General features: G+C 38.8%; 1 protein-coding gene across 1 annotated transcript in view; it reads left to right on the top strand.

Annotated features, from left to right (window-relative positions):
* Positions 1-23,864, top strand: part of ERICH3 (glutamate rich 3) — a gene marked incomplete at its 3' end in the record, with an annotated part of 55,050 nt that overhangs the window by 18,293 nt on the left and 12,893 nt on the right. The window contains exons 7-12 of the mRNA XM_063299861.1: positions 1,248-1,457; positions 4,315-4,495; positions 7,722-7,908; positions 12,383-12,654; positions 13,988-14,221; positions 23,170-23,598. Coding sequence (XP_063155931.1) covers positions 1,248-1,457; positions 4,315-4,495; positions 7,722-7,908; positions 12,383-12,654; positions 13,988-14,221; positions 23,170-23,598 — 1,513 coding nt within the window. The remainder of the gene's footprint in view (positions 1-1,247; positions 1,458-4,314; positions 4,496-7,721; positions 7,909-12,382; positions 12,655-13,987; positions 14,222-23,169; positions 23,599-23,864) is intronic.

Below are 23,864 nucleotides of genomic sequence, written 5' to 3'. Positions count from 1 at the left end.
GTTGGACAACTCGCTTGCAAAACTTGGCTTGATGCTAGCACTCCACATGTACGTCACTCTTAGCTCCTCCAGATTTATTAATCTGAATGTATTTTTTAAAACTAAATCTCTGAATGCAGTTAGTAATTTGGTTTAGGTCCTCAACCAGCAATATGCAAGAGAACAGATTTAGAAAAAAATGGCACTTTTGGCTTTTTCTTTGTTTTCTTTTTTCTTTTCTTTCTTCTCTTTATATTAGTTCTTGTTAATTTTTATCTCTTTAATAAATACTATATGAAAAAAAAAGATTTAGAAAAAATGGTCTTTATGGTAGCTATAAATCTCACCCACAGTGCAGGAATGTAAAAGCTGAAGGAAAACAACCTTATTTCAGAAGCTGAAGTTCTGTACAGATAAATCCAAGGTGTAGGAATCAGAGCTGAGTAGAGTCTCTTCCTTCCAAAAGTCAGTCAGAAAATCAGAAGCAGCATACTTCCAGGAAGGGAAGTCCAAAATTAGAAAGTAGTTTGTCAGGAGAAATTTAACTCCCAAGTACCTGTTGTTGTCAGGCCTGCAACTAGGGCCTGTGTCACCCAGGGCAAGCATGGATTCCGTGCCCATTTTGACACCCCCCGTGCTCATTTTGGTGCCCTCCAGTGCGGCGCCTGGGGCACATGCCCCACTTGCCCCCCCCCAAGTTGCGGCCCTGGTTGTTGTAGCACTGATTCAGGCATGCTGTTCTACTTACTTGGTTTTACTGAGCAGAAAAAGAGCTATGGATCTTTTCTGCTCAGGCTCTAGATCAGGTGACCCAGCAGCTGCTGCACTCCTGCAACAGGTGGCAGCTTACCTGACTGCCTCAGAACTGCAGGCCCCTCCTCGAAAGGTCTTGCTCTTTCTGAGCAGATCGCTGAGACCCCTCTGGCTCCTGAGTTGCAAGTTCAGAACATGCCAAGCCTTGTTCCTCCAGTTCAGGATCTGACTCATAGATAGGCCCGTAACAATTGATCGATCTTGTTGCACGTATAAGCTGCCTTTTGAATACTTGTCAAGAACCTTAATTGTTTATTGCAAAATGGGGTCAAGGAATAATCTGTTTTATACATGGGGTTCAGGAATCCCTTTTAACTGGGAATCCATGCTGAAAATAATAAGAAGAAATATGCTGTCCATGCATGGAACCAATACTGTAAATGGAAAACTCTAGCCAGATAACTTTCAACTGCTCTGTAAGTATTAATGAATATTAATATTGTTACATTTTTCAGGGGGACAAAGGGATGTTAAGGCCTGTGCGTTCAATGGATTATTCAGCTGAAGTATCCCCATACAGACTTCCCATTATTAACAATTATATGATACCTGTTCCACAACCACCCAGAAGTGACAAGAACATCAGCCCCATGAAACCTGGGGCAAGAGGTCGACGGTTTCGCCCTACAACTTCATCAAATGGCCTGGAGCAATTGCTGATGAAGGTGATTCTTCTTTTTCTTCCCACTATTCTCCTTTTTTCTTATGTAAGTAATTTCGTAATGTCCTCTACTAAGCATATGAAGATGTGCTGAAATACTCCTTGCTGGGTTTTTTTTTTGCTAAAGAAATGCCTTTCCCCATCTTTTTTAATCACGCACACAGATTGTTTTAGAAATAAAGGAAATTTGCTTAAGTACATTCTCCTTTCCTGTAAAACCTTCGTTTTGTTCCTAATATCATTCCTTTGAATAGATAAATGTAATATTCTGAATTGTTCTCCTGAATCTAATTTTACTGCTATTTCAGCCAAGCTTTCCTCAAAGTATTTTTCAGAATATACAGTACCTTTTCCCAACCTACAGCAGTGCCAAAATGCTAGCTGTGAATTCTAAGAATTGCCATCTGAATTCTTCTGCTCTATTTTGGGGAAGGCACCAGTGTGAGGAAAGTGGATGCAGATTGATGCAACTAATAATTTGGAAAAGAAAGATGACCTTTTTTTTGCAGAGGGTCAGATATTCCTACCAGCTAGAGAAGCTGTATTTAAATGCACAGGTTTTAGTCTTTTAGACAAAATATTATATATGATGTCCATTGTACTAAAGAACTGAAAACTATACAGGTTGAAGACATTTATCTGTGGCCAAAGAGGCCTAAGTGTAACATTTTTGAATAAAGTTTAAAGTCAAGGGCAATCACACTGATGAATCTGCAAGGGCTTGAATATCACTCATAAACTCAATAATTGCCACTCTGTTGTCATGTCTTTTCCCCTAGGTATGTAATGACCTATGTCAGGAAGCATATCTGCTCCTTGGTCTCAATGAACAGATTTTATACTACGTGAATCCAAAACTGAGGATGATGACTTTAAATAAAATACAAGTAGGCAACTAACTGAAATCCCATAAATTTCAGTTAAGCATATAAATAAAATATAAATAAAAAGAAGCTCTCTGTAAGATAGACAATTTCAGCCCATTTGTTTCCAATGACTGGCAACTACACCTGTGTGATTTAAATATCTTAGATCCACTTTGCTGAAGTGGACAGCACTCAAAGTATTTTGAAGAAATACTTTGTAAAAGTGATGTATGTGAAGATTTGCACAATCCAACTGCAGTGATTGGGGATCAAACCTGGATGGGGAGAGAGAGATGTATGAGATACCTGAAGAAGGCTAAGAGCAAGACACATACCTGAAGGCCCTGTCCCTATTGTTCTCCAGCTAATGTTTCAGAAGCTAGTGGCAAATGTAATGATAATCCACTCATAGCCTTAGGTTGCAATCTTATATTTACTAGGTCTGGAGGAAATTATATATTTTAAATTCATGATCCAAAGATCATCAGGTGGGGAGATCTGACTCAGATATTCCCTCCCAGCCTCAGAGAAGCCTTCATAAGCCTTGCCTCCTTGGCACTGTAATTTCAATATTGGGAAAATAAAAGGGAAACTTGTGGGGCATTTCCTGCATATACTGAGAGAGTGATAATTCATATACTTCCTGAAGTTCAGTGGGGTTTTTGATTCCTGAGCAACTCTGAAACTGAAACTCTTGGCAATGAACAGTAATACTGCTTTATTAGACTGTAGTCTAATGATTGCTGGGAAAGTATCACAGAGATCATAGGATTTGTCAAATCTTCTACTCCAGGGTGGAGAGAGATCTGCTTTTGGATCCTTTTCATAGCCACCAAGATATTTCCATGCCAGTTCTTTTTCAGAGTTGGAAATCCAGTGTTAAAAAGGGGAGAAGGGTATGCTGACTTAGACTGCTGATCTGGGCTATGGAGCTGGCCTGGATGTTCCTTTCCACTGGCTTTAGTTAGATAAAATACACAAAATAAAAACAGATGGCTCCAGTGAAGTAAATGTAGTTGAAATGCCATGCTTCTCTTTTTTTATTTTTTTCAGGCTTTTCCAGCAGGGTTTTAGATTTATCAGAGGCTTCAGTATGGGAACTATTCACAATGAGATACAGAATAATTATATTAACTTCAATGAATGCATCTAATCCTATTTTAAAACTATTAATATGGGTGCTGTCACGATATCTTCTAGCCTCAAATGTAGTTGTTTATGTTCGGCATGAAGAATGACTTTGGTTCCACTCTCCTGAACATCTACCCTTCAGAATCATAGGATGACTCCTAATTTCAGTATTCTCTATATCCTCACAGCATACCTAATTTTATAAACTCTTATTACATTTCCTCTTACTTAGCTTTCTTGTACTAAAAAGTTTTAGTTGTTCCGGTATTTTTTTTTCATACAGATACAATTTTCCGTACCTTTTCCAATTCTACGATATTCTTTTGGAGTTGCAGTAACCAGTACTGTACAAACTATTTGAAAAGTGGTCTCATAGTAGTTTTATAGAAAGGCATTGTGAAATTAAAGCCATTAGGAAATTAAAGGTTTTATTTATGATCCCCTTCTTATAAGGGGAGCCATTACTTGTGTTAGGTTAACCCTAACCCTAACCCTGGTTCAATTGCTGGCATCTCCAGATAGCTTCAGACACTTGTCTGAAATCCTGAAGAACCCATGCCAATCATTCAATAATTCTAGACCAGGTTGTCAGAGGCAGTCAGAGGCAGTTTCATATATCCCTAAGGCAACTCTTCTTCATAGAGGAAACCTTCACACAGCCAAATTAAGCTCCAGTTGTAGTTTACCGTGTTTCTGTTGGAGGGCCTTTGTTGTGGTACGTGCAACAAATACTTGGGATGGTAGGAATTCCTTTGAATTTTAGCACTTGCTAGTGGGTGACCGCTGAAGTGATTTTAGAATAGGATGGGATATCATGTGGAAAAGTCCAACTTTTTCAGTAGAGTTTTCTGCCTTTTTATGCAGGACACTGGAAAATTCTACAAGCCTCAAATACAAAGCAATGCATACGTTACCATGGTCTACTTGGGAAAAACCGTGCACCTTTCATACGACCTTTTAGATTATCGGGAAGAAATAAAAATATATCAACAACACTGTGGAGGAGAAAACCTATGTGTGTACAGAGGCAAACTGCTGGAGGGAGGTGAGCCTGAAAAAAACCCAAGAATTCATCTGAATTCTGGCAACCTCTTATTTTTATATGGATAAACTGTTGAAGTGGTAGCAAAATTATTTCTGCAAAGCTCAGTCTGCTTATGTGTGTCCAGGGACTTATATTCCAGCTGCCTCAAACCAAGTCTAGATTTACTGTTTCATGATTGAAAATGAGGCTGCAATTACTTTTGCAAATTATGGAAGGAGGGATGTACAGGGGTGATTTAACAAAATGCAGTGGGTTAGATTAATTTTTGGATGGAGATGCATGGTTAATAAAATGCTTGCAGGGGTAAAATGAATACCAAATTATCTACGTACAAGAAGCTATAATATATCAGTGTGAACTGTTTATCGCTCCAGAAGGGAAATGAATGCAGGCTTGAGGTTTGATTCTGAATGTGAATCAATGGTGATGATGTTGACTTAAGCAAAGCTGTTCCAGGTATAATTGCCAGCAGAAATGAGGGAAGAATAGCATGCTGGGTAGAATTAATCTCATGCCATGGTCCTGGGCTATTGCTGAGGAATGATAGCTTTTCTATCATTAGTTATCATTTATTTAATTTGTCATAGTGCTAGGCACTATGTAGAATGTAGAAATAATGTAGTCTATGCCCAAAGGCCTTAAATCTGTATTAGACTGACTGGTCAACAACAGGGGAAGAGGTCAAGGAGTAATGGAATAAGTAATCAGTTGCTAATGAAGAAACTATTAAAGTGAAGTTGGAGTGGTATTTGAGAAAGCCATGGATAAAAAAAAAGGGGGGGGTACAGAAAAAAATGAAGGAGAACAGGGAAATTAATTCCCTAACAAGAGTGGAACTGTTGATTCATAAATATGCATTTGAATGGCAGAAGGCAGTGAGGTTGCTACTGAATGAAATAGCAGATACATTTCTGGAGAAGAGAAAAAGAAACATGGCAGACTTGCAGTAAATGATACTTGAGAGTAAGGGAGTATTTTTTTTTTTTTTTTTAAAGCATTACTAGTAAGATTTGACATGGAGAGTGCAGACGTTTAGGACTGCAGTGGCCCAAAGCAACAGTTGGAAAGTAGACAGAAGTAAGGGGTCAAACTAGAGAAGATGTCTTCATGCAATTAGCAGTTGCATGATTTTTTAAAAAAAACACTTAATAGGAAATTTGAGGACTTTGATCCAAAGTGGGATATAAACTAGATTATCCCTTATTGTAATCCCAGTGGATATTTGTGCTCCTACACATACATACCTACTATTTGCAATGGGAAAAAACCTCCTCTGGCATAAATATACTTTTGTCTCTAGTGTAACTAGCTGGTATATTGCTGTGATTGTTTCATGTTGAGGTAAAGGCCTCTCCCCTGATAACACTGGGATCTTGATCTTGTTTGGGCCTAACTAAAGCACAAATTAGAATAGTCTAGATGGGATCTGACTAAAAGAACAATAAAGATCTAAGTAAGCATATGGAGGATTGGATGGGGAGGGATCTTGAGAATGCAGAAAACAAGAGTTAGATTTTAATGCCTGCTTGGAAGTAAGTTTTATTGTTGTTGTTGTTATTGTTCATCAGCTTAGAGGGAGCGGAATTACTTCAAAAGCAGCCATAAATAATAGTATCAAGCAGGGCAATTTTGACAGAAGGCAAGGAAAACCCAAATAAAGCTGTTTTTATTTATTTACTCCATCCTGACAACAAGATGAAGGCATGTTCTGTTTAGTCATGTAGTAAGGAGATGATATGTGAATGTGTGAATGATGAAGCTAACACCAGCTGATCGTTTTTATAGCTTGGTTTGTGTTTCGGAAGGGTCTCCATCTTACATTTATTTCCCTCTGTTAAATTCTGTTCCCACAACTTTCGGTACATTATGCTCCTAGGGTAGCTTCAACAAAAATAAAACCATTACAATCAAGAAATCATTATCATAACAAAATGAAGGGCAGATCAACTATAACAAGTAGAATCTGGAAAGCAAATGACATTTTTTCCAACAGTGACTTGAAAGGTTGCAAAGTATAATATACCCCAGGAATAAACAAGGTTCTGTCTGACATCAGAATTACAGCAACAACCTGGTGAATCCTTGACTTCAAAAACTGGATACCTAAACAAAAGTCTCAGATAGCCTTGATAAATGAGCCAAATGATATAGGGGAAGACAGTCTGGCTATGGAATTCTGGGAGTTGAAGGCCACACATCTCATAGTTGTCAAGTTCGAGAAACACTGCCATAGAGGCTTAATTCTCAGTCTGATTTACTCAGTCTTGTAGGGAACATTTGGTTTGCCATACATTAGTGAATTCCAGCCCTGAGTCAAAAGTGTGCCAATCTCAAGTCCATTTGCTTGGCTGATTTGCCTGTTTGAATTTGGATTGTCTTCCAAATTGTACCCAGTGTGTTGCTTTACAGCCTAAGATTTCAAAAAGTTGAAAGTTGGCAGGCCCTGCAGCAGAACATGATTGGATAGCTGCCACCTGATCCTTTCCACCTCCTTATTGCCTTACCTTTTTTAAGCTTCAACTGCAAACCTAGATTAAGCCATAAAAAACACTATCTCAAAAAAAAAAACAACCCCTACTTGTGAAGGAATACCAGGAGTTAAATTACATATACTGCAAGGCAGTAATTGCTCAGACACAGCAGGGACATCTCTCACCAGAGAGATGAGAAAAGTTCCTTGTGTGAAGTGACTCATTGTTTGCTCTTTAGTCTTCTCTTATGGAATACTTTGATCAATATGGCAGGGGATGTGTTACTTGGCATATCGTAGAGCAGGAGTGGAGATCCTGTTGCCTGTAGATGTTGCTGAACTCCAACCCCCTACAACCATATTCAATGTGTTGACTAAGGCTATTGCAAACAGTGTTTCAGCAACATCCTGAAGGCCACAGATTTCTCATCCCTGATGAGGAGCCAGTTGTATCACAATGGGGTGGTGGTAGTTTTCCCAAACTATATCATTTGGCTTCATATGAAATGTTTCTGCACCTTGAAAGCTCACCAAAGAGAATTTGAGCCTCAATTTCTCCCAGAAGTACTACCTCTTTATGCATATATGATCCCTTTGATTTGGGACAGCTTTGAAACATGCCACCGCCAACTTACAGCTTGAAGCCGTACAGTCTTAGAAGAAGTGTGAATATGCTCGTCTTGAACTGGTTCCTTGTCTATCTTAAATGTGGTCAAAAAGTCCCCAATGATTTTTTTTTCTTTTTCTCAACTACAGAAACATTTCAGTTTGTCTCCAGGAGGCATTATGGCTTTCCCTTCAGTCTCACATTTTATCTCAGTGGAATTCAGGTTGACCGATTAAGTTCTTGCTGTGAATATAAGCATCGGAAAGGTACTCGGCTAGGAGGCAAGCATGGATACTTTGGTTTTGTCAATGTGGAAAGATCATCTCCTTGCTATAGGTATGCTTTGATATTTATCAACTTGTTTTGAGGTATTAGTGTTGCCTTGAGTTTGCCACCAGTTTTTTCTTTCAAGCGGTATACCTATTCAGTTGTCTGTTTAAAGAGTATTTGGATCACAGCGTTGGAGGAGAAATCATGTAAGTCTTATTATAAAGCAGAGAGTCCCACTGCATCTTTAATATGAAAATAAATTGTATTATAATTTAGGAATAAATCTCTCTCTATATACAGTATATTTCCGTGGGACATAACACACTTGATAAGTTTTATGTGGCATGGTACACCTGTATATTTATGTTCCGAGAAATGATCTGATGGAACAGGAGTGACATTGTGCTCCTCATCTTTTCCTCAGAGCTGGGTCCATGTGTTGGGCCCATTTGATTCCCAATGAACCCCTACATGGAAGAAGCTTTTGAAAGGGTCCAGTGCATAGCACCATAGCATTGCTACAACCTGTGATGTTGGTGAAAACGACTCCTGTACGTAGATGTAGCTACTCACATCTAGGGGTCCATTTGCAAATAGCTACTCAATGCGTCAGTGTTAAGAAGAGCCTGAATAACACATAGATGTAGCAAAAGTCTCTCCTACCCAAGAAAGCTTATCCCACTAATTTTTATGACATCCACCATTCTCTGTTACTTTTTACTACAGTAAATTGATCTCTGTTTGCATCGTAATATGAATTGTAGCACATCGTGCAGTGGATATGCATGCTAAAATAGGATGAACTGCAGAGGCTAAATCTAAATTACCAGGGTAGAATGAATAATTCTGGGAATACAAGAGGTCTCAACCAAAAAAACTGATTTTAAACTTTGGACTGAAATGGCTAAGTATAATCAGTAATCGTATCAATAACAACCATATAAAAAAATCAGTACTAAGCAATTGCTGGAGCACTCCAGTGAAAGAAAATTGCCATGAGTAATAGTTATTCAGACACAAATCCAGAGGAGAACCTCTGTACTTGTAACTGTTCTGTGGAATTTCTGATCCTTCCCTGCACCTATTTTGATTCCAAAATCGTTATTAGCAAACTTTCCCATTAATTCTCCAATTGCACAATACTGTCAATTTATGCTAGCTGGAAGTTTTTGGAAGAACTGTTATCCAAGGCCATAAATTATCTCAGATCTCTCTTGCCTAAGCTTCAAGACACATTTTGCATTTTTGTATATAGTCTCTTGATATGGTCAATCGGCTAATCAATAACATTATATTACTACTGTATATAGTCAGAATTTGATTATTTTTTTATTTTGATAGAATAGGACATCTTCTGAGCCATTTATTTAGGCTACAAAATGGGATGGATTAAATCTTTTCCAACTATCTAACTTTTATATCCACTTTAGTCAAAAAGCTGCGGAGGAAGACTGAAACATACTTAAGCCTATTTGGGAGTTCAGAGGATATTTGAAGGGAAGATGGGGCACAGTAAGGCTGTTACCAGCTGACTGGCCTCACGATCTGTGGCCTCAGAGATTTGGGGTTTGATTGTAAAGTTAGAAAGAAAAATCTTTGCATGTTCAGCTGAACATAATCAGAATCATCTCCACGATTGGAGACATAGTTCAGGCAAGCTTTCCAATGGTGTGGGTAACTTTAGCTGCATTTATGTAGATTCCCACTTTGTACACATTGTTCCATAAGCAAAGGACTGAAGATGTTGACAGTGACGATCTAAATGTTTGGTGGCAAATAACCAATCAGCATGCCAGTTAGAGGCACTGAGGTATAGTTTTCAGCTCAGTAAACTTAAGACATCTATCAGTATAATGTAATGTCTTAGACTGGCTCAAAATAGTTTGTTCTCTTCGCTCGTAGTGCATGACATCCTTTGCGTGATATGTTTTGAAATTCCATTTCCCCAGATCCTGCAGCCTAGGATTCTATAGGTTGGGCTTTTTGAGTATTTGTGGCTCAATTCCACTTCACAGAGCAGTGAAGATAATAGTTGTTGAATCCTTTTCAACTCTGGGCTCAAATTCCTTTCAGTAGGATACTTATTTATAATTTGTCAGCATTGCAATATTTAACCTATATTTTCGAAATACGTTTAGGAAGTACAATGCAAAGAAACGTAAGATAAAAATACAGAAAGTTGGTTCATATATTACATTGTTCTTTCAAAAGATGGGCTCTTCTGGGCATTCCCTGTCTGAGAAAGATACTGGTTTATGCTGATTGCGCAAATAAAAGAATATGGCATTTATTTTTAGTCTAGGCCAGGAACCTTCTTTATGTCTTTTGCCAGAAATCAAAACATTAACCGCATCCATTTCTTCTGTAATATTTTCATTTCTTTGATGTGCAAAGCAGTGACAGGCCAAAAAAGTTGCGCACATTTTCCCACTGAGAAAAATATTGTATAAACAGCAGTGAAAAAAAATGGGGAAAGGAAAGAAATAGAAACCCCCAGAGAGCCAAATGATTTTTCCGATAAGCATACTGCACCATCCAGAAACACTTCACTTCCTCTTAAGACTCAGATTTGCATGATTAATGTAAATGTTATGCTATCACTAATGTGATAAGCACTTTCGGAGGAGTGGAAAGCATGCAAATTCAAGCAGTGGTGATACTTTTTCACTACGTTTCCAGTCTAGCCATATAAATGTGCTTATATGCCAATTTATTTTGACAAAAACCAGGTATGAGAAGAGTAAAATGCTTCAAACAATTACTCTGAGGAACAGTGTTTTCTTATGACATATCTTTGTTGTACATTTTAATCATTTTCATTGATTTTGCTTTGCTTAAAAATTCCTGTAATCTTCTCTATAGGCAAACTATTTTTTATTCCAACTGCAGGCTATTCTGATTGATTGATTGATTGATTGATTGGATTGATTTAGATCATGCCTTCCCAACTACATGGCACTTAATTCGATAGCTTACCAAAGCATTGGAATAGTAGAAGCCCAATTACCATAAAACTGTTATACATTTGTAGCCCTTTGCAAGAGCAAAACAATTGAGTGTGTAATGTTAAGTCCCTAGTAAAATTATGTTCATTTAGCTATCTTTCAACATATGGGTAGTGTTGAATTTGTTTATTTATTTATTGTTCAAATTTATATTGCCGCCCATCTCATATATATGACTCTGGGTTGCTTACAAAGACCTAAAATAAATATAAAAAGAACAAAAAAAGAACAATGCCACAACAAAAAACAAGAAAAGAACACTATAAAAGCATATAAAATTCATAAAAATTCATATACTTCATAGCCAAGGTAATCGGATCTAACAATAACACTCAATACAACTACTGGGCTGGCTCTGCCACATGCCCTGGTCCCCATGCCCATTGGCAAAACCATGCTTTAAGGGTCATTTGAAAGGCCAGAAGGGTTGGGGCCAATCTAATCTCTGGGGGGATGATGTTCCAAATTAAAGGAAAGATAGTATAGATAGTAAGGAATTAAAAGAATACTGAAATATAGTATAGTGCCCATTGTGAAATTGTCTTTTCTTCCCATGCTTTAATGATTTCTTAGGGTTTGTTTTTTTTTCTTTTTTTTTAGCTAACCCATAAAATAACTTTCTTTTTATTCCCCAATTACTAAGGAAATTATAACAGAAGCCAAAATTAACCAAATAAAGCTTCTATAAACTGCATCTATACAATCTAAGTTTATAGCTGAATGTGGAATATTAGCTCTCCATGAATCTTTGAATTCTTAGTTTGGAATTTAATTGGGGAACCGAGGAAGAAATCATATCTATCTATCTATCTATCTATCTATCTATCTATCTATCTATCTATCTATCTATCTATCTATCTACCTACCTACCTACCTACCTACCTACCTACCTACCTACCTACCTACCTAATTTTACAGAAATATTTTTCAATGCTTTTGTTCATTCTATGCCCAGTGAATTCTGATCTTGAAGTGGTCCTTTGCTTTCTTCAAATTAGTACATCAATACATACAGCTTTTTCTCTGAAAGCCTGTTTTGGCTGTTTCCCTCAAAATTGATTTTATAAAATTAATTGACCCTGTATTTTCCTTTAAGTTAAGCTTCATCCACCATTCCTTTTTTTTAAAAAAAGACATTAAAAACTCTGCCATATTTCCTCTTAATGCATTATGAATCCATTGATCTGAAGATGGACTGACAGATGGAAATCCCGCCCCCTCCCCGCAAAAAAGGACTCTGAATTTGCCAAGGTCTTTGAAATAAATATGTGTGTTTAAAGAATTGGAACCTTATATCTCCCATGATACAGTTTTACATTAAGGTCAATTAGCTGATAAAACAACCTCTGAAATGTCTCCAACTATTTTAATAATACTTCTACAATTCTAATATACAGAAATCTTTTTTTTTTTGCGTATTGTTTCTATTTCTTTAAAAAAATACAGAAACTTTCTCTATTTTTATTTTCTAGTCATCCATAGAACAGGACACTTTATTGGTACGTTTTCATAATATTATACTAAACTTTTATCAGATGTATCATTTCAATGGGCCTGGACAAAAAGCCTACACCTCCAAAGAAGAAGACTCTTGAGGATAATGCAAAGCAGGAAGATTGGAAGAAAGAGGAAGTGAGATACAAGCTGAGAGAGGAAAAAAAAGTCTTAATGTCCCAGTTTCCTTCAACTCCTGCAGCAAAGAAAGGATTTGCAGAACATGCTGAAGAAATGAAATTGGAGACAAGAAAAAAAAGAGAAAGAGACAGTGATAAATTTGAGGATACCCAGAGAAGTGCTGCTCATGAAGGTACAGTGTGAAAAGAGAAAATGGTTTGGTTAGTAGAAGTTGCATGAAGGAAGTTCTAAATCCCTTAAATTGAAGTGATCCAAAACAGCCATCCTGAACCCACTGTCTTCCAAATGTGCCAAACTAGAGCTTCTAGAGGTCCCAAGGTGGCTTTCATCCCTATCACTGAACCAATCAATAAAGCCAAAGTAGTTAAGCAGAATCCTGTGTGCGATAGGAACTGAATATCTTCTAGGAGAATAAAATAGGTTTTGTCTAAAACAGTATTTCTCAACTGTGGCAACTTTAAGATGTGTGGACTTCAACTCCCAGAATTTCCGAGCCAGCCATGGGGAATTCTGGGAGTTGAAGTCCACATGTCTTAAAGGTGCAAGACTGAGAAATACTGGTCTAAAAGGTGATAAAAGGATATGATGAGCCTCTTTGCTGCACATAATTTAGGAAGTGTTGGCACTTCATAAAGCAAATGTAACACTGCTATACCAGTTGTTTTGATGGAGTTTCACAAGCAGAAAAGAGAGGGATCAACACAATCAGATTTGTGCTGCTTTAGCCACATTCTACTGATAATAATTTATTTCCTTAAATGATTCCTCATGAGATCCCTCCCTTGCTTCTTGGCATTCTGTCATTTGAACATGTGAGGAAAATATAAAAGGAATAAAAGCAGGGTGGACAATTAAATTGAGGAAGTGAGAAAATGTCATACAGGGCCCCTAGAATGTATCTGATTGACGCATAGCTTCTTGTTAACTTTTGTTTATTAAGAAGGGTAGTAAAAAAGGGGAATATATATACAGTACATACACGCACACGCACGCGCACACACACTCAACAGGGAGCTATTCCATGAATGCATAGGACTCTTTCATATATCAGATTTTGAAGGAGATGCATTTAAAACTCTTAGGTATTTAAAAACCTTACTGTATAAGGAGATTCATACCTACCAAAAATACAGATAATTTTGTTTCCTGCTGATAGATAGCTTGTGGTGTTAATATGGGTTTAAAATATATATTAGTCATATTCCAATCACTGTTCATGGATATCATTCTAAAGTAACATGGTTACCTTAGAGTTGGCAGCGTCTTTGTCGCACCTTTTATTGGAGTGGCAAAAATAAGTTTTTGACAGTATGACAGGATTACACATTGTACAGTTTCAGTCCTCTGTTAACTATGATGGTATTGCTATTTTTTAAGAAAAGAAGTTGGGTCAAGTACAAAGGAGAAAAAACGCTAATGGACTTAACCCTTTGGGGGTTAACGAGAACCAGTAATAATATGCATTCAATTTCCTATCTCACAATACGCGTGCCATCTTATTTCAGCCTATGAAGAAGATTTTGAAGCTGATGAAGAGAAATCAGTTGGGAAAGTTCATAAAGAAGCACGTGCTGGTGATCAAATGAGTGGAACAGGAAAGTCACTCTCGGACAATGAAACAGACCATGAAAGGAAGAAAAAAATCTCATCACAGAAATCTTCGCGGGCTTCTGACAGTGAGCGAGATGAAAGCGAGGGATATACAGAGAGCAACACGGAGGAAGAGGAGAGGAAACATGGTTAGTTTTTCTTAAACTGAAGTACAGTGGCCTAATGCCTTTATAACATTTCACAGGGCTTTCAGAGGACTTTTCATTCTGAGGATCATGGTTAACTACCAGTTAGAGTTGGATTTCCACTATGCAATGAAAGTCCTCTGAGTGACTTCCTAGTTAGATATGTTAACCCTTTGCTTTCTGAGAATATTCAGATGGGCCCACAAAACACCAGGAAATATGGCAGGGCAGGGAAGATGCTGAAGGTGAGGTTTCTCTTTACAGCCATTTCCTTTGATGATTTTTCAGCCTGGCTCCATATCTGTTAAACCAAAGGGAAGTGTATGAAGAGGAATTAAGTTTCCAGTTATAGAATGCAATATTATAATCTCTGTTCTGAATTGTGCCTGCACTGCATATCTGGACTGTGAATGGTCCTGTCTTGTGTAGAATAGAAGACACTCTATTCCACTCTATACAAATCAAGGTTGGCAGGATGGGGAAGCTTTTCTTTCTCATTGCCTTCTTTAAAATCTCCCTCCTACATTGCACACCCATGCTATGTGCTACTTCCTCTCTATACTCTTCTACGTACTACTGTGAAATCAGAAGCAGATCTTAGGTTCTTAGGAAGCTCCTGTCAACAGATCTTTGAATACTTTCTCTGCCATCTAGAATCTATGCCATTTAGCTAACAAAAGCTCACTACAGAAGGGACTGGGAAGGTGGGAATAGATACTTACAAACTCAAATAGCTTATAACCCCTGGTTTGCACTGAAGAAAACAGAGGCCAGTGTACAGTCGATCACTTTGTTTGCGAAGTCTAGTTGCATGAACAGCAGTCTGTTCTACACATAATCTTTTCTGAGTTGGTGGCATACTTTTCCCCCCATTTTTTTACTACTATCTTGCAGGTCAGCCAGTAGGTGTCACGTTAGCACTGTAAAGTGTCAAGTACTGTGAGAGTACCCTCCATCTGCATCTCCCTCTGTCATTCTGTCTCTCTCTCAGCAGTTGCAGAGGTCTCTTGTCCTCTCTTTGTGATCTTGCAGCACAGCACTTTCTGGTCCAACATTTCTACCCACCTCAGTTTGTTGAAATGCTCCCAACCTCAAGGTGAAAAATACATGTTCTTGTGCCAGTTGGGTTCTAGGCAGAGAACAAAAGCTCAGTGTGGTGAACCTTCAATAATTATTAGCACAAGGAGATTAAAATACCCCAGGATTTGTTTCAGGAGCATAAATAATATTTTTGGTAACCTATGTCCTCTCCAGTCAGCATAACTGATGGAGATAATTATTTCCTATATGTATTCACAGCCACCCACTTTCATAAATAATCTAGCGGGAAGCATGTATCTCATTTCCCATTCATTAATACAAAGAATGTGGAAGGGGGTCTAAAGCAGAGAACGCTTGCAAAATTATGGAAGCTGCCAGCTTTTTGGCTTTCTGTTGATGCAAAGCTGATTTCTTCCTGCTTGTTTTGTATCCTGCTGTTTCTTTCTGATGTTGCTGTAACTTACGCCACCATTGCCAGTGAAGCTGTACCAATCTCTCTCTGTTTACTGCTTGCCCCTAAAATTCTTCCTAATTTGACAGGCCTTACATGAGAACGCTATTTTTTCAAGCCAAATGTTAATGCTGCTTTTACTTCCATATTTTCTGTGTAAAATATAGGCAAAAGTAAAGCAACTGACTGGGAAATGGATGCAGCTGCCAGAAAGATCCAGTGTTTTTATAGGAAGCACAAAGGTCAACCGCAAACTCAGGCTGTCAAATCAGGTTTGGAGCTGGTTTGCATGGAAAAAAATCTTTGTTCTGATCAAGTCAAAGCCACGTTTTGTACACAGTCAGTGACTCTGACAAATAATCAGCTTGCAGCTTTGCTAATCATTAATAGGCATAATTACATGTTCTTTCCTTTTTTAAAAAAATCTGGCATTTCTTCTCAAGCTTGTGTCCACAAGGCATCAGGTATAGTTGCATTGTCTCAAAGACATTTGATTAGATTTTGGTCATACCTGGATCACTGATATGGTTTGAACTTCAACAGTGATTATATTTGGTGTTTGGGAAAGTAAATAGCAGCTAATTTTTTCTTCCAAATGAATGTGGGTGACTTGCTTGGGATATGTAGAGCTTTCTCTTAAGGTAAAGGTACAGGTTTCCCTTGACGTAAAGTCCAGTCGTGTCCGACTCTAGGGGACGGTGCTCATCTCCGTTTCAAAGCCTTGGAGCCGGCGTTGTCCATAGGACACTTCCGGGTCATGTGGCCAGCATGACTCACGGAACGCCGTTACCTTCCCGCCGAAGCGGTACCAATTAATCTACTCACATTTTCATGTTTTCGAACTGCTTGGTGTGCAGAAGCTGGGACGAGCAACGGGAGCTCACCCCGCCGCGCGGTTTCGAACCGCCGACCTTCCGATCGACAGCTCAGCGGTTTAACCCGCAGCGCCACCGCGTCCCACAGAGCTTTCTCTTACATTGGCATTTTTCTCTAGGGCACCTGCTGTCTGCATGGTATGGATGCTACAGTATATGGTAGTGGGTAGGGAGTGTCGCTCTGTGGTAGGGATTGCCCAGACGAGGGATGGCAACTAGAAGGCCAGGAGTCATCCCATAACAGTCCATTGCATTTCCTCTTTGGTCCTACTGTTTATGTAACATTTAGACATTTGTTAAAACTCCACCCCATTTCCTTCAGATCTCTGGATGGATAGCCATGGCTGAATTCAATTTGTATACCCTGGTCTTAATCTAAATTATCTTTTGATTTCTTCTATCTCCTTGATTTGGCATTGTGTAGTTTATTTGCTGTGGTAGAATCCCTTGTTGGAATGGAACAATGCCATTTGGTTCTACTTAATGGGCATTGCAAAAATGAGGCTTCATTTGCCAGATGATCCACCCAAACCATTAGGAAATAATGAAGAATCTCTGTTACACAAACCTACATGACTAATGTCCCCATGTAAATCATCTTCCTCTTTGGAGATGTTTGTTCTTTTTATAACCGAGAATGTATCATTCATTGTAAAGCATCTGCCTCAGCAGTCCAGGAGAGAAGAGAGCAGAGATGCTGATAACTTGAAAATGGAGAGTTGGAAAAAATTGCAGTGCTATAATACTTACTTGGAAGTAAGGCCCCCTGAACCCAGGAAGGCACAGTTGAATAAATATGCACTGCATGCAAGCACTTGTATGAAACAGAACATGTGTTTCTTCTCACTTCTGCTCAGAAGTAACAGCCAAAAAGTATTCCATTTTCACAGTGTGCGAAGTAAAAGAAAAAAGGGACACACTTGCAAAGTACACAGGGAGACTCGTGTATCATCAGGGTGTTTACAAAGGATACTCATCACTGCTAATATTTCCTTTGTCCATGTCTTTTATCCAACTTACTATTGAAAACAAAAACATTCAGGAGGTGGCATTCTCCCTGTGTTTGAGTCTTCTGCTACTGCAAGACTATATCCTTCTTGGAGCTGCAGGTGGCATTTGATCTTGAAGTAGTGTGCCAGGAGGCATTTCAACAGCTGAAATAAGAGGACAGGGCTTGAACCAAAACAAGATCTGATTTAGTTTAATTTGAATAATTTGAATAAATTAAGTACTACCCTGAGCTCATACTTTTCTATTTCTGCAAAATTTAACTTGTAGAGGATTTGAATCAGGCTCCTCTATTTGGCAATACATAAAAGTAAGCATGAGGTTTCAACATTAGTTTGTTGCTGGTGGAATGGCAAATACTTCCTATACTTGAGAATAAAATTATCAATTGGTTAAGTATATACTTTACCTTGGGCCAAAAGAAAAAAAAAAGAAGTATTCTTAAGTATTAGAGTGAATGTTGTGTCATGTGCGTGTTTGGTCTATGAAGGACAGTGAAGTTTTGTGGAGTGACCCCACCTAAAGAAGCAATGCCTGGAGAACTTTCTTCTCACAACTTTCTTCTGCCAGTCACCTCTCCTTTGATTCTTCCCCTATCCTGCTTTAATTGCTTTTGGTTTCTAGGATGCAGAGATTTCCTGCTACTATACTATTTAATTTTGGAAGACAGCTCTGTTACCATCTCTACAGGGACAGTTTAATCCTATTTGTGAAAAGGATCTTAGAATTGTACATGATCACAAAATAAATATGGTCAGGAAATGATGATAGATCAGGCAGATGGATTGAAGTAGTGATGGGTTGAGGGTGATTATTATTATTTAAATTTATTGGCTGCCCAACTCCAGTGGACTGATATGGCAGGAGATGCAGGGCAGGCTGTATTAGGGAATGGGTGATGGGCAATTTGATGTCCATCTCCTTCTCCAGCCCAGTTTGCTTAAGTCAGTGCCGAGGTGACCAGAATCCTTGTGGCCTTGGCATGCTGCAAGTACACACCAGGTCTGTTTGTAATAAGACCATGTTTGTCTATAACCTAGATGCAGACTTGGCAGATAATTCTAAGTGCTGGTTGGAAGAGCTTGTTTTTATAACCCTCTCAGAAATTTGTTCCACTTGATTTTCAGACCTGCATCACCTACCAACCCAGAATAGAGGAGATGGCATAGCACAGATTGTGGTCAGGGGTTGTGCAGTAGAGGTGATTGGCTGTGAATGCCTGTTGGCTGTGAATGTCTGGTTGCAATGCTTGATCTTAGGGACAAACAGAAGTTCCTGCTTCTGTAACACCCACCTCGTTGTATAACAGGGTCCTTTCCTGACTTCCTGGAGAGAGCCTGAATGCTGGTAGTAGAATACCCTCAGCTTTTGTTATTGGGAAGGGAAAGGAATGAGTGAACTGTTAAGAGGAAATTTTCAGAAAAGATTACTCAGTCTTGAGAAAGGGGAAAATGTGAGAAAGAAACTCAAAATAACCCTGACTTTGATTGGGGTAGATAGGGAAGAGAGAAAGACTGAGAGGCTTTGAAGATTGTTGTCTACTTCAGAGTAGACAAAGTCAAAAAAACAGTCATGGTAGGGATTTCAGGAAAGCTCTTCCTTGTTGTAGGGTAGAATAACAGAATCTTGTATCCAGGAGATAGTCACTACTACTCTAGAGATTGCTGCCTTCTACTTTGAAGGAGGCAGCCACATGCCCTCTCCTAAAGAGATATTTCCTGGAACCAGTTAATCTGACAACTATCATCAGATCTCCAACTTTCTCTTTCTAGGGAAGAGAATTGAGAAAGAATCTATTTCAGTTAGAGAATGGTATGGTGGAAGTGGTTTATCTGGACCATTTTCATCTGGAATTTGGGAGCTTTCCAGGTTCCTGAACAGAGCTGATCCCTCTCTTAGCTTTCTTTTGAAGATAATTCTTATTTGGGGTTAAAGTGGAGATAGACAACTCTTTGTAGTTAAGGCTACACTTTTTATCCAAACAAAGCAAAATTTGCCAGGTCTCTGAGGGTTGGAAGAGCATGGCTGGGACTGAAGCATTTGGCCTTTCAAGTTTGGGGAAAATGGGAGTTAAGAAGTAAAATGTCACCCCAAACCTACTCTGGAATTGCTCTGGGGATGGGAAATGGTGTTTAGCCCTTGATCTAGAATAATGCTACATTGAACACATAGTGGGAAATGATAATGTTGCCTACTCCCCATTGCCTGGCATGTTATTTCCATCTCAATCAATTGCATCAGCAAAGAAGAATCCACCAGAAATCATTTTGTCCAGGGTCCTTGTAGATCTGACTCTTGGTTCCATTATCAATGGGTTTCTTATTTAAAAGCATCAGAATTGCATCTTATGCTGGACTCTTCAGACACAGTGACCAGATGTGTCACATGAGGGTTTCCTCTCCTTCTTTCCATAGCTGAGGATATTGGGAGTGGTGTACCTGTTCCCCATGGGTAATAAACCATTTGATATTGCTGGTGATTCATGAGAATAAGAGCTGGTCTCTATCTATCTATCTATCTATCTATCTATCTATCTATCTATCTATCTATCTATCTATCTATTTTCAGGTAATAGTTACAGAAAGTTTTGAGGGAGTATGTATTTTTTATTTCGACTAAAAATTCAAATTCAAATGCTGTAGTAGTAGACTTATTTTCTATATAAATACAATGGAACAATGATCCACAAAATCTGTGCTTATTCTTGACAGCTGTGGACTTACAGGTCTAATTGAAGGCAAAATTTCTCCCAATGTGGAAGATTTTAATAACCTCTCTAGATAGAAGAGGAATCTTCATTCTTATTTTTTCCTCCCATTGTTTTGTTGGGAGCTGGTCAGAGAGACTGAACTTATGTTTTTCAGATCCTGGTAGGCCATAATCCTGTGAATAAATCAGAAGGACTCATTAGTTAGAAAGCATTTCATGGTGTTTTGCTGAGGGCAGCAAACAGCCATTTTGCTATTAGTCTGCTTATATTCTCTAAAATTCTGGTAATATTTTTAATGAGCTAGGTAGCTCAAAGATACCATGGCTTTTTATACACTTGGAGATTTAAATCTAATGCTATTTTGCATATTCCTCATAAGCCATGGCAGAGTGAGCATCACTGACTTCAGTTCCCACTTGCATCACTTCACTGCCTTGTATAAAAAGGGGGATAATATAAAGCCCCAAGTCAGTTGTGTGTTTTTCAGGTGGATGGACAGACTATGCACTGTGTGTGTGTGTGTGTGTGTGTGAGAGAGAGAGAGAGAGAGAGAGAGTTATTAAATGAGAGCCTCATTTGTTTGGTGAGAGAAAAAGCATGATAATCATGATTCTCTCACTGTTTCTAAAGAACATAAAAAAGGCCGAGAAATTGAAGGTGGCTTGATAGTATTAGAAGGCACCAATGGCTGACTGCCATAGATAATTAAATCTAAATACTTTCAAATTCGGCTTCTATTTTGTTATCCTCTTCTAGGTAGCATTTGGGTTCACACAAACCCATAAAGAGGCATGAAGCCTTTAAGGTGATTCCCTATGGCAACTGTCTCTGTGTAGCAGAACTGCATGTACGTCGGTGGAGTTGGTCTCTCACTGCTCCATTGCTGGCCTCCCATTGCCCCCTGAAGGGGAAGAGTGAGGCTTGGATGAAAAGGAGCAAGCCTTCTCCAGGAGCTCAGCTAGGATTTGCTGCTGCTGGTTTTGCCCATGCCATGTTTTCCTCTCTCTGAGAGGAAGAGCAGGACAGAGGCAAAATGAGGAAGGCCAGTCAGCAGCAGTGGGAAAGGATGAACCTTTGAGGGAAGAGGTATGACTCATGGGCAAGATGGGCCAGGTTAGGACCATTGACCAGGAGGTTTCCCTGCCCTGCCCTACCTTACCATAGGCTTTATGTAAGTGTGCAGGTTTATGGTAGATTTCAAATAGGGGTGGACACGAAACAGGACGTTTGGCTTCCCCGTTTCCTGTCTAAACTTACACAAGGTGATAGCTGATGCTCTCCATTTATTAGAGCTGGACCACAGATATGAAAGTTATTTTGCAAATGGTCAGGGGTAGACAACTTGATATCAGTCAGTTGGCCAAAAGAGGAAAGCTAGAAATTGTCTCTCCTGCTGAAAAGAGATTCTCTTGTAGCCTTTTATGTAGAGCTGGCAGGAGAAAGAGGTGCAAGAAATCTGAATATTGATTGTTAAAAATAGAGCTGACGTTTGATACACAAGAGTCTCTGGAATTCTTCCTAATGGCTTCATGGGTTTTACTGCAATAAATCTGTTTATCTGAGCCTTCATTTTGTGGGAAACACATTCTTGCCTTGTCAGCTAAGAGAGGCCTGACAACAGATTACTCATCTCTGGACCACAGATTACTCAAATTCTAGCTCTCATCAAGTTCTTGACTGGCTGTATATATTGACTAGTTATGTGTTCTTTAGCTTTGCTTTCCCATCTGGAAAATTAAGATTATAATGACCCTCTCAGTGGTGATGCAGTCATTTTTATAACACTGGCTGTAAAATATGTTGTATTACCTTAGTGTAATGCAAAAGATAACCAAGACCATACATTTTAGTTCAAGTGAACATGTTTCATTTACAAAAATCGGCAAACTCTGCAGAATAATTAGAACAGCACAAATGGAAATAACAATTTAAAATATTTTCAGAAATTACATTTAATTATCATTAACAGCAGGCAAAACCTGAAAGACACCAAAGTCAGAACTGCATTAAATGGAAGGCACAAGAATTAAATATGTGATCACATTAACAGTAGTGTTTTTAAAACAAAATTCTTATGGCTTCCCTTGATCAGTTGAACTATGAGGCATCTACTAGTAAATGGATATTGCTTGTCAAGAATATATGGCCAAAAGAAAAAAATTGGGGAGATACACCATTTTCCAAATTAATTCTGTAATCCTTAGTTTGATTCCTTTTTTTTTAGCATTTCTCTGGTGACATTACTAGAAAGGTCTGTGTATGTGTTGCTGGACTTCAGCACCAATCTTCTCTTGGCACAAGCAAGAGAATAGCAGAAAGAAGATTGAGGCAGTAGCAACAGGAACTGAGGGCCAGATGGAGGGACACAGCCAGGATAAGGAAAGTAATAGCCAAGATGAAACTGGGAAAGACATAAAAAGTCTGTTTCCTTTACTTGATGCAACCAGTTCTTAGGGTACAGATTGATAGTCTTAGATGAGCTGATATTAATTGACAAACTGAATCAGTTGGTAGTAACTGTACTGTAACATGTAAGTAACAATAATAGGTGCCTGAGATTGAAATTGAGATCCAATACATGCTCACATGTCACCCAAGGATAGATTTTGACAAATGTGTTGGGGCTATACCTTCTGGCATTCCCAGCCAGTGCATGCTGGCTGGGAATTCTAGGCATTATATTCCTCTACATTTGGAGATCACCTAAGGGCTTCTTTAGAAATAGTTAAACCGTACTTTGCATTTCCATGGAGGGAGGCATATTTTCATGCTTAATTCTAGTTTTCTCTACTTGACCTGACAAATAATGAGTACAAAGATTGGGTGCAGGATACCATTAAAATGTAATTGTCTTTACTCTTTGTAGATAGGAAGCATGTGCTTTCCCTCTCCTGCAGCAGCACGTTATACAGCAGTGAAAATGAATCTGGGTCTGAAACCAGGAAGCGTGATGATGAGGAAGACCATACAGACATTCATTCAGAATGTGAAACAGAAACCACCAAATCTCAGCGAGAGGGAAGTCAGGAAACTGATGTGGAAGAAGAGGAAAGCTTGGGGGAAACAGAAAACATGGCCACCAGGGATGTGCCAGATATCTTCTATGAAGAAAAGGTGGAGATGAACCTACAGGACATGAGTCCAGGCCGTGAGAAACTCAAGCCTATAGGGTCGGTAGACATGAGGGAAGATGGGGAGGAGAAAGAGAAGGATAAGTTAGTGCATTTAAAAAGCAGTGCTCTAGAAGGACATCTGAGAAGCAAGATTTCTGAAGATGAGGAAGGTGGTGAGTATGGTTTGCAGAGAGATCTGTGATGGGTCTGGTGACTTCAAGTGTGTTGCTTTGTTGATTCTTAAATGAATGCTGATTTTCCTGTGCTGCATCTTGATATTGCATATGAAAAAAAAACCTGCTCGAATCTTCCTAAATCTATTAATATCCTTGAATGGGGCAAGGTTCTGCTTTGCTGTCATGTGCCAGGTAAATGGAATGGTTTTGCCTTGAAATTGCCTTGTTATCTTATTGTTTCAAGTGCTGGGATGGAGTACTATTACATGTAT

This window comes from Candoia aspera, chromosome 3 (assembly GCF_035149785.1).
Source record: "Candoia aspera isolate rCanAsp1 chromosome 3, rCanAsp1.hap2, whole genome shotgun sequence".
NCBI lineage: Eukaryota > Metazoa > Chordata > Lepidosauria > Squamata > Boidae > Candoia > Candoia aspera.
This window is presented reverse-complemented; position numbering and strand designations above follow the sequence as displayed.